We start from the raw sequence: 10,939 nt of genomic DNA, 5'->3' as shown, positions 1-10,939 counted from the left end.
TGTTCAAAAACAGATGGAGAAGGTCGATGGAGTAGGGAGAAGAGAGCTTTCCACATCACAAGTAACTACAAATTAAAGACTCTAATCTAGAAAAGTGAAATGAAATGGAACAACTGGTTGTGGAATCATGCTCCAATTGCAAAAGTAAATACTGTATTTAAATAGCAATTTTATGAATCCATTTATTTTAATCTTAATCCCTCTTTAAAATATACTTATGGTCACATAGTATTCTTTTATTAATTGATACTACTAAAACCTTCTTAAAAGATAATCTTTAGATTATTTTCTCTGTATACCTGACCCGTTTTATCCACATTTCAGTGCTCTTGCATATTTTGCAAAAGACTGAGAGAAATGGCCAAAAACAATAGTTTTGGATAAATAAAAATAGAGCCCCTTGTAAAATACAAAGCTTATAAAATGTTAACTAGGAATCACAAGTGGTTAGAATTTTATATGTACAAGTCATCTAGTAAATTTTTGTTTAGAGTCACTGATTAGCTTTGTGACTTGTCTTTTTAACTGGAAATTTATAGTCTAATGACTTATTTTTCTCTTTTCTTGAACAAAGGATATGAATAAGTCATTGCACAAGTAATTAAAAGAGTGCTATCTTAAAATTGCATTTTTATCTGTTGAATTAGATTAAAACATTAGGGCTTTGAATGTTGTTTCTTTAAATTCATTTACAAAACAACTCTTTAAATGCCAACAATACAGAAAATTGTGGCACCAAAAATACAAACCCTGAACATCTTTCACTGAAACTTTTACTAAAAATAAGTCATTATCATTTTACAGTGCTTCAAGCAACATGAAAACAGTTGAACTCTGGGTTTATTGTCTATATTTAAAAAGTTAAATGAGATAGTATGTTGCATCAAAATGTCAAAGTACACAAAATCCATTTTGCCCAAAATATGTTCCTATCTCCACTAAGGAATATACATCCAGACAAGCTAACCACGGTTTATTGAGATTCAGATTGCCAATTGTGATCACGAGGATATCAACTATCAGAGAGAGAATTTTGCTCTTATGTGTTTTGAACCAAACTAATCTGCTTTGGGATAAAGTTTCACATGTTCTGAATCAGACACAAGGTGGAAAGGAGGAACGATTTGGGAGTCAGGATTGACAGTTCCGGGTTCCATGTTGGCTACACAGCCTTGGGCAAGTCACAGGCCCTGGACCTCACTTCCACCAGCTGTGAAAAGATCTCAGCCAACTCCATTCTTTTGTCATTTCAAAACACTGCTGGCTGGTTTAAGGTATCCTAAATCAGATTTTCTCTTTGCTTGTCATTTTCATGAAGGAAGAAAACAACAAGTTCATTTTAAAATTGTGTTTTTCTCAAAACTCTGTTGAATTTGATCAAAACCTGAGGGCTTTGAGGTTTTTCTTCTCTTTAATTTACAAAGCAACTTTTAAAATGCCAACAATGTAGAAAATTGTGGCACCAAAAATACAATATATAAAATCTGATGTTTTTATACATTCTCATGGGTGCATAAAATCTATCTAAGCTGATCTAAAATAATCATGTTCCCATGACTCTATAATAGTAATGTTAGTAAGTAGCTGGGTAGAGTGGAAGAGGTTTGCCACATACCACAGGAAACAATGAGTTACAATATTACTTGGTTGCAAAATTATTTCCCAAGTATTAGTAGTTTGAATTCATCTCAAGTCTGTGGAATATCGCCATTCTATGTCATCCAAAGGGCACTAAAAACCTCTCCATTACATAAAGGCAAACAAATTCAAACCAATAGGCTTGGCTGTAATGCAAGAGACTGGGGTTAATGGTGCTCATCATGTATCATGGGGGCTTACTTCTTCCCTGAAGCGTTCAACAAAACGGGAAACTCAAACTGATGCTGAAGACAACTGAGGCCATCTTTCCTGGTTCTTTGGAACAAATCAAAGAAAGATGCCCAATGCCAACCTGCCTTCTGTCCCTGCCATTTCTCCAAATTTGTACTCAGGCTTCCTCTGTGATCAATAGAGAAGATTGTCCATTTGATGAGGAAAGGCCTTATTTGGAACCAATTGGCTTTCACCATTACTGACTTTTGCTAGATTGTGTCTTATTTAAAGAGTGGTCTAATCAGAGCAGGAGTCATTTGCATTGGGAAAATGGCACTAGTATAAAAGGTTACCCTGCAATGGTTTTACATACTTCTTTCCAGTATGTTAAAACCATTTCCACACCCTTCTCCCTGTGCTTGACTTATAACCTGTAATTTTCATACCTTTAAGCCCCCAAGTACCAGTTTCTTAGCTGAAGATGACAAATGGCTCAGTTTTAGACATTCAGCTTAGAAGATTCTTGAGCCATAAAAATGAATGGTAACTTTACATAATTTTTTAAATTTAAAATTTAAATTTAAATGCTGAGAAAGTCATTAAAAGGTAAATTCTTGTTGTCACACTATTCAAGAGGAGTGAACTAGGGGTTAATTATTAAGAAGTAATTATTTCTTTCTCAAAAAATTTCAGCAATTTGATTGCATTATGCAAGGTCAGATCTGCAGGAACAAATTACCCACATGCATGTTTATGGACTAGTTATATTCTAAAGAGAGAGCATATTCACATGAATTCACTGTCATATTTTTCAACCACATATATGTCTCTCCCCCACTAATAACATTGTAGTTGAAATGAAACACCACACATACAAAACACTACAGTAGGTAAAAAACCTAACACCACACAATACAACAATGAGGAAAATGATGCTGTTTATATTTGTTACATCCTAAATCAACCCAATAGATGATCATGTAAACAAAACAATAAGGTAACACTTCAAAAACAGAGGAACATTTATCCACCAAGAATGTACAGTAAGCATACAGTTCACTGTAGAAATTCACTTAGCATAAAGGCTATTGGAAAGTCGCAAAGAATAACATAGCAAGTTACAAAATTCCATGGTCATGTTCTACCTGATAATTCAAATAAGACAGATGGTAGTTATTAGTTTTCTACTCTTGTTTTTAACATCCCCATTGATTTTTTAATGCTTTATTTTTAGCGAATTTATTGGCTGGCATGTTTGCTTTGCTTAATATATCGACTGCACCATGCTTATAGTTGTGTTGGTAGAAGAGGACATTTGAGAGCATATATAGAAAGGCCATATGGAGGTTCTCATGGAGAGATTCCGATACTCCATAACTCTGCTGTTCAGAATTTCAACTGAAATGGAAAAAAAGAAAGAGTGAGAAACATTGAAGGGTTATTGAACTAGGAGTCAGGAGACTGTGGTCCTTGTTCCGGTCTTGTGAACAAACTTAAGGCAAGCTCTTTCCCACTCTGAATTTCAGACTCGACCTCTGTGAAAAGGGGACTGTTGGCAATGTCCACTGCATGCCGTACGGCTATGACAGTCTATGGGAAGTTCCAACAGAGTACTAATTTGAGGAACTGCCCAGAGTTAATAGAGGTGCACTCCATTATTTCAAGCATCACCTATACACTGCCAAAATTTACTGCTGGTCATCCACCCAGCTGTCCACCTCCTTCAACAGGCATACATTGAGAAAATGTTCAATACCAAACATTTTGAAACTTGCAAATATTCAATAAACTTTAATCTTTTTATCAGAATGTTTTAGAACCATGCAGAAAAACCCAAGTGTGAAATCTAGGTATTGATAGCATTGTATGAAATTACATTCTTGACCTTTGGAGAAATTTTCAATACAAATTACATGACTGAAGTGATTATGCTTTCCCAAACACCTCTACATTTTCTAATGGGATCAAGGAAAGAAGAATCACTCTTCCCAAACATGTTCTGTTGGGAAGTTGACTGTAATTTTCAACTTTCATTTACGTTGATGTGAAACAACCCATATAATTGGTCAAGCATTGGCCAAACCTACATTCTCATGTTTGGTGCTATTTTCAAGTTGCCACTATTCCAAATGACAGCCCTGAAAACTATTACAATGTGTAGGTCCATCAGTTATTCCATATACACTCCAAGGTATCTTTTGAAAACATTCCTTACAATTGAGGGAACCTAGTTACCTCATGTACAGTCAGCTATTGACTGTGTCCTGAATAGTGTTCTAGGCTCATGTGTCATCAGCAGGAAAGAAGGATTATCTGGAATGTAGGGAACTAGTGCATTAGGCAAAAGGATTTCTGTCTCCTTCAATCAAATGACACACTCTGGGTGTGAGAATTAAAACTTTCAATGACTAACATATGCAATTCAGACTTGGTACACTTGTTTAGTTAATGCCTAGATTTAAGATACCCACAAGTAACACGTTCCAAGTGAGTGATTACTCGGGTTAAGTATGTGACACTACAGGCTATCAACTATGTAAAAAAGAGATCAAAAGTGAAGGGGGAAAAAAAGCCAACAACAAAAAAGTTTTTAAAAATCACACATCTGATGAAAAGAATGATGACATTATTAATTTGTGTCACTCAAAATTTAAAAATGCTGGAAGAATTCTCACTTTATTGCATGGGAAGCAGTATATCAATGCATATGCAATACAGCATATCATCCAAGCACTGCTTTCTCTAGTGTTAAAGAGGAGCATGGTGTTTACTGCCTTTAAGAGAATCATCTTAGTCAAATCCTGAAAAAATTACTCTGTTTTACTTCAATTAAAAAAATGAAGCTATAATAATGTTAAAGAATTAAAATTCCAGAGTGATCTGTACTGTTGGTTAACAAAGCATGCCTTTAATAACAGGAGAGCATCAGAATTTATAAGCTCACTGGGAAAATACAGTACCGGCTATCATTTCTAAACTTAAGAGGGATATTTACTCTCACACTTCAAGTTAGCGAATTTAGAATGTGTTAAATGAAGCTCTATATTATAAGCAATGGTTATTAGTGAAAATATTTACCCAAGCTTGCAACAAATGCCAATTTTGTCAATAAAAGATATAGCCTATGAATATTATTTATATTAATACTTAAAGAAACTTACTGTTCTACTGGTAACTTCTACATCTGTGAAACAAACATGCTGCTATTCAGTTCATCTATTGATAACTGGGGTATCTATAGTAGTAAAAAAGATTTTAGGTTAACATAGTTTCTTGAGAGAATGCTATTTTGTTCACTGCTTGGACATGGTAATCAATAATCATAAAACATTTCACATAAATAATGTGGACATATTAGCCATTTCCACTAATACTTAATTTTGCAAAGCACAGATCAGAACATGGGTTGTTCTGCTAGCCTATGCACTTCATGGTTATCATAGTTATAATTCAAACAGAAGTGGAACGTGCAGTCCGTTAGCATGGTTAGCACTTCAATAAGGCAAAAATGCCATAATATTAGACAATAATTTATTCTACTTCTAATTTGCCTTGTGATTCTGCCTGGGAATCCATAAAGCAAATGAAAATCAAAACAACACAAGCACATCTAATGTCTGTGTGAGGAATTTCTGATGTAATCACTTGGTAACGATAAAGATATCTGTGCCTTGGAAAGAAATATGGTATCTTGCTTTCTTTCCAGTGAACCTAAAGGGAAAGGCGATGAATGTACTAAGTCAAAATTCAAACACAGTAACCAAAAATGGCAATAAAACAAAATATTTTCATCTTGACCAATGAGGAAGCATTTCAGGAATATTTAGTACAGTATATACATTTGAGGATTGGTGTGGGAGTAATAATTGGATATAGAATATAAAGGGTGTCTGGTCTTCAAGTAAAAATGAGTAAAGCTATTGATGAACCTAGAGGTGAGCAGCAAAGCACACACAGTACTCCACAATACACAAAAAGCTAGAACTTCTGAATGTGATCATTGCTTAGGAAACACACAAGAATACAGACCAATGTCTCTCACCAATCCTAAAGGCATATACTGTGCCTTAGCAACACAATGTAGTTAACTAGGTCTCAACAGGTGAAATAAATGGCCAAACCTGATTGCCTGTAGGTGCAGCAGCGAAGGGAACGCTGGTGGCAGGTGCTGTTGCTGCAGACACAGTGGTAGGTGTAGCACCGTGCATCATGGGCACTTTCAGTAGGAAACCACGGAAGCAACACACGTGAGGGTGGAGCATTTATACAACCATGACATGTACGACGGAATGGGGCGTGGTAGGTGTCACAGCAACAAGCCATGAGACATCATCATGATGGAAACACCAGGGCGCAACATGCAATCAGTCAGTGCCAAGCAACATAGCATGGAAGGGGGAAATTTAAAAAGAGAAAAGGGGAAAGCCAATTATAGTTACCATTAAGGAACATGGAATCATTCTTATCATTTAGTCAGTTTTTGAGCAGTATCAAAATATAGTTAACTCAAAAGGCCAAATTTTTAGAACTGTTATAATGAGTACATATGGACCAAAAAACCTGATGTTAGTGGTGCTATCTAGCTGAAGCTAGCTAAACAGACAAATAACTCAATTGCATGTTCAAAAGAAGAGTAGAAATTGTGAACTGCTGTTTGGATCCACTGTCTTATGGACATCAGTGCAGCCACTAAATTTGCAGGTGCAAACAGACAGTTATATATGTATACTTACCGGATCCACATGCCAAAAAAAAAAAAAAAAAAAAAAGGATTGTTCAATTTTCCAGTATGTGGTAGGGGAACAGGTATGAAAAATACAGTGGTCTATGTGTGCAGAGTTTTAAGTATGCCTCTGGCAAACTCCTAGGAAAGGTTGGCTGTTTATCAAACAAATACATGAAGGAATTCATAGTAAATCTTGTCTTCACAGCAAATACTACAGCTACAATAGCTAGCAGCTGCAAAATCTCTTTCAGGATGTTTTCTCCGTGCCTTTTCTAGTTTCTCTCATTCTGAAAGCCTTTTGGATGCTTTTCTAATTTCTAGCTCACTTTGGAAAGCAAACCAGGGAATTCATGTGGGAATGGCAATGTGGGAATGGCAAGCATGCATATAGAATAATTTATCATGTCTACATCCATTGAATTCAGATTTCCTGAAAGTCTATAGAGAAAGCACATGGCTGGAGAGAGGAAAAATCAGCATGGGCAATGCCATGGGAACCAGACGTGTACTCCATCCACGTGGTAATTATCAGACACTCTAGACACTCTACAGTTCTCCCTTCCACTCTTCTCCAGTTACTTGTAACCATCCTCTATTGTCTCACAAGGCAAGTCTAGAAGCACTCCGGTCTTCCCTTGGGGAGCACAGCAACTGTACAGGAAGCAGCACCACTAAAGCATGCAGTTTGCATTCCTAAGCAAGCTCGAAAGGGAAAAGGACAGGGGGAGCATCCCGGAGAGGAGACAGGCACAAAATGTGAAGGCAGAGACACATTTCTTATACCAGGAGAACTTTGTTTGTCTAATCAGATGCATATTATGCTCTCCTTAGTATTAAGGGAAATTTTGTTAACTCCTACAAGGATCAGCCAATCCCTCAATAACAGAGGCTTCCATGTCCAGGGTTCAGACTTTGTTGTGTTAGTGAGTGCTGCTACTACGTAGTTGTGGTTGTTATTTTGACTTTTGTTTTTATCTTAGTAAAGTCTGTTAGTGCTTTTTGAGCTTGGCTATCTACTCTGGTCCACAGTAGGATGGAAGTTAAGGTAGTAGAAACTCTCTCAAAAGGTATAGGAGGAGTCGGATTGAGATGGGATCATCTGTCCCTACACTTATTTGTTCCTTGTGCCCATAAGTACTATAGCAGCTGTGAACTCCTCGGTTGCATTCCTACCCTCCTCAGTGTTAGTGAAGTACAAAATGGCTCAGAGAGGGCAAACATGTTGTGTTGGTGGCTAAGTAAAGGATCTGTGTGTGACTGCTTGCTTACAATCATGTAATTGTCTTAGAGTCCATTTGAAATGATTCCCTTGTGCCTAGTTTTTGTGTAAACAACGCTTCATCCTACAACACATCAGAATTCATCACAGAACACTGCAGAGAGCACTAGCTTTGCTCAGCTCAGCCTTTCTCCACATGTGAGTGTTGAATGGTTTAGGTTGCATGAATTTGGAGAAAAGAAACTGTTTACCTGTACTTCCAAAATTATACCTTTGAAATATTTTACTCTTTTTAAAAGAACAGATGTAAAGTGAAGAACCAAAATGCTCAATATGGCTTAGTAAAGAAACATTTAAAAATATTTTAGTTGCTAGTTTTAGCACATAAATATGGTACAAATGTCAGGCTCAGTATTTGGCCACAGTGGCAACCAACCAGGACTTGAGAAAGTAGGATTATTTTGATTCCACAAAGAGCAGAAACATAAAGCTCCATATGAAATGTTAAATATCCAGAAAATGTTCAGCTACATCATCCAGTCATTCATTTTTTGTCATGGTAAAAACAGAACAATTTTTCAGATTCGAAGAAGTAAAGAATTTTTGTACAAAACCTACCAATATTTGAAGTGGGTGCCATGCACAGTATTGGCCCTGTACACCATGCAGAAAAGCGTGGAAAGTAAAGAAAAGAGATATTTCATTATCAAAGCTTACTGACAGAGATAAATTTTAAATAGAAAGATAATTTCTTGGCAATATCAATTAATCAGTACATGCAAACCCAGTCATCTCCCATGCTTACAAATTCAGATTAGCTTTAAGATCTCAAATTCAGGTATTGAAACTTAATTCTTGGATTCTTAGGTACAAAAGGAATGATCTCACTGAAATTACCTATTTATTTTGGACATACACATCCTAAATAGTTTTTTATCACAAAAATAATATTTATTGCACATATTTCTGTCAAAATTATGCTCCAGGATCTGCTATCTGGTGGCCATATTTCTATTTAGAGCGTTAATGTATTAAAACTGCCTTCTCCACCTCATTGCTACTGAGGACTTGACTGTGAAGATACACATTACAATGATTTTTCCATTAAAATGGAGCTCTCAGCTGGACAGATTTGGCTTTGCTCTTAACAAAGAGGAAGAGGTCTTTCTGATATTTTGGCTTTGAAGTCTAGATTTCACTTTGGCCAACTGGCAAAGAAAGTGCAACTTTTAAATGAAGTAACTGTAGGATTTTAAAAACTTAAATTGAACATCATCCATTTTATCATGTTCATTCACCTTGGCTAGACTTCCTGGGCTACTGAATTTGTTCCATAGCTATAAGAAGTATAGCTGGAAGGCAGCGGCTGAAATGGAGTGATTTAATGTGGAAATAAATTACCGCATTTTTTGAAAAAAGAAAAAGGCCAGAAATAAAGTCACTTCAATCAAAGTGGTTTTCGCTGCTACTCTGAAGAAATTACGTTCTTTTTTTTGAAGGTTTAGAGGAAAAGTCCTAAATTGTTAGCTATCAATGGTTAGTTTTAAGAAGTGATGTTAATATGTACTAAGGAATTACATTTCCCCTGCAGAAACTATGATAAAAATGTGTGAAAAATGTGTAACTAATAGTTTCATTTATTTGAGAGGTAGGGAGGGAGGGAGGGGGAGAGAGAGAGAGATCTCATGTGCTGGTTCGCTCCTGAAATGCATGAAATCATGGGGACTGGGCTGGCTGAAGGGAGAGCTGGGAACTCAATCCAGGTCTACCACGTAGATGGTAGGAACTCAATCACTTCAGCCATCACTGTTGTATCCCTGGATCTGCACTAGCTGAAGCTGGTGTCAGGAGCTGGAGCTGAGTTTTGAAAGCAGATACTCTGATATCAGACACGGGTATCTCTGCTAATAGGCTAAATTCCCACTTTCAAGACCATAATTTAGGTGATGTCATAAAGAACTACTTCAATCTTTAACTAAAGACCGGGTTTTTTATGGATTCCTTTCAAATTAATCAGTTCACTAATATACTAATTAACTGATGAGTTTTTTTTCCAAACTCAGGTATACAATGCTATGTGTTTGCTGTGTTTAATTAACAAAGCTTTTTGAATTAATATTTAAAACCTAAGTCATTAGAGCCCAGGGAGATTACTGACTCCATAAACAAGAGTGTCAAATTGTTAAGACAACAACAGGAGTCACTGTGTACTTACTTCTCATGTGGGATCTGTCCTTAATGTGTTGTCCAATGTGAAATAATGCTATAACTAGTACTGAAACAGTATTTTACACTTTGTGTTTCTGTGTGGGTGCAAACTGATGAAATCTTTACTTAATATATACTAAATTGATCTTCTGTATATAAAGATAATTGAAAATGAATCTTGATGTGAATGGAATGGGAGAGGGAGCAGGAGATGTGGGGGTGCGAGTAGGAGGGAAATTATGGGAGGGGGGAGAAGTCATTGTAATCCATAAACTGTACTTTGGAAATTTATATTTACTAAATAAAAAAAGTGATAAAAAAACAAATTTCAAAAGGAAAAAAAATAAAACCTAAGTCATTTTCATTTACTAATAGTTAACAAAATGGAGCCTTTAGGATTTTAACAATGCACTACCCACAGTGGTTAGTATTTTCAATTTATTTCTAGCAGTCTCTATGCTCATTCTTAAAGTAATGACCACTGGAAGAAATTTATTTCCCTGCATTTATATTTATTTGAACAAAATTCTGATTTAAATTTTTCTATTCAACTTGGTATAAAACTGTCATAATATTAAACACAGTTGAATGCAGGAGGTAACCTAAAATATGATGTAAAGGATAAGAAAATATTTTGCTATAGTTTCAAGTTGCTATGTTTTTATGTTACATTATGTTCAAGAGTTGGAGGCCAAAACTGTCTGTTTTAAATATACTATGCTATACCATAAATGTATGTATGGGTAAGCTACTAGAGCCACCTTTAGTATATTAAGGATACGTGGGGTATAGATTTTTTCAACACTTAAGGGAAGTTATTAATTTGTTTTACTGCAGACCATGTCTGGGAAAATGATACCTAAGAATCAAGAAATTAGTTTAAGACTTAACCAAGCAAATCAATCATAAGAAGCAAAATATAAGAACTGCTAAAAAGAAAAATGTGAATACCTTCTCCCAATTTGATTTCAAAC

The 10,939-nt window shown here is 35.8% G+C and overlaps 1 protein-coding gene across 5 annotated transcripts in view; it reads right to left on the bottom strand.

Moving 5' to 3' along the window:
* Positions 1 to 615: 615 nt before the first annotated feature.
* Positions 616 to 10,939, bottom strand: part of MBNL3 (muscleblind like splicing regulator 3) — a 119,963-nt gene continuing 109,639 nt past the window's right edge. For 2 of the 5 annotated variants that reach the window (XM_062183412.1, XM_062183416.1), the window contains 4 exons: positions 8,376 to 8,411; positions 5,934 to 6,028; positions 4,974 to 5,047; positions 3,125 to 3,210 (listed from right to left, as the gene is read on the bottom strand). In XM_062183412.1, the coding sequence (XP_062039396.1) occupies positions 4,991 to 5,047; positions 5,934 to 6,028; positions 8,376 to 8,411 (188 nt within the window). In that variant the 3' untranslated portion in view covers positions 3,125 to 3,210; positions 4,974 to 4,990. Of the gene's footprint in view, positions 3,211 to 4,973; positions 5,048 to 5,933; positions 6,029 to 8,375; positions 8,412 to 10,939 lie in introns of all 5 variants that reach the window. The other 3 variants (XM_062183414.1, XM_062183413.1, XM_062183415.1) reach the window with 3 other exon arrangements.

Source organism: Lepus europaeus, chromosome X (genome assembly GCF_033115175.1).
Source record: "Lepus europaeus isolate LE1 chromosome X, mLepTim1.pri, whole genome shotgun sequence".
Classification (NCBI taxonomy): Eukaryota; Metazoa; Chordata; class Mammalia; order Lagomorpha; family Leporidae; genus Lepus; species Lepus europaeus.
The sequence above is the reverse complement of the archived record's forward strand: the minus strand, read 5'-3'. Positions and strand labels throughout refer to the sequence as shown.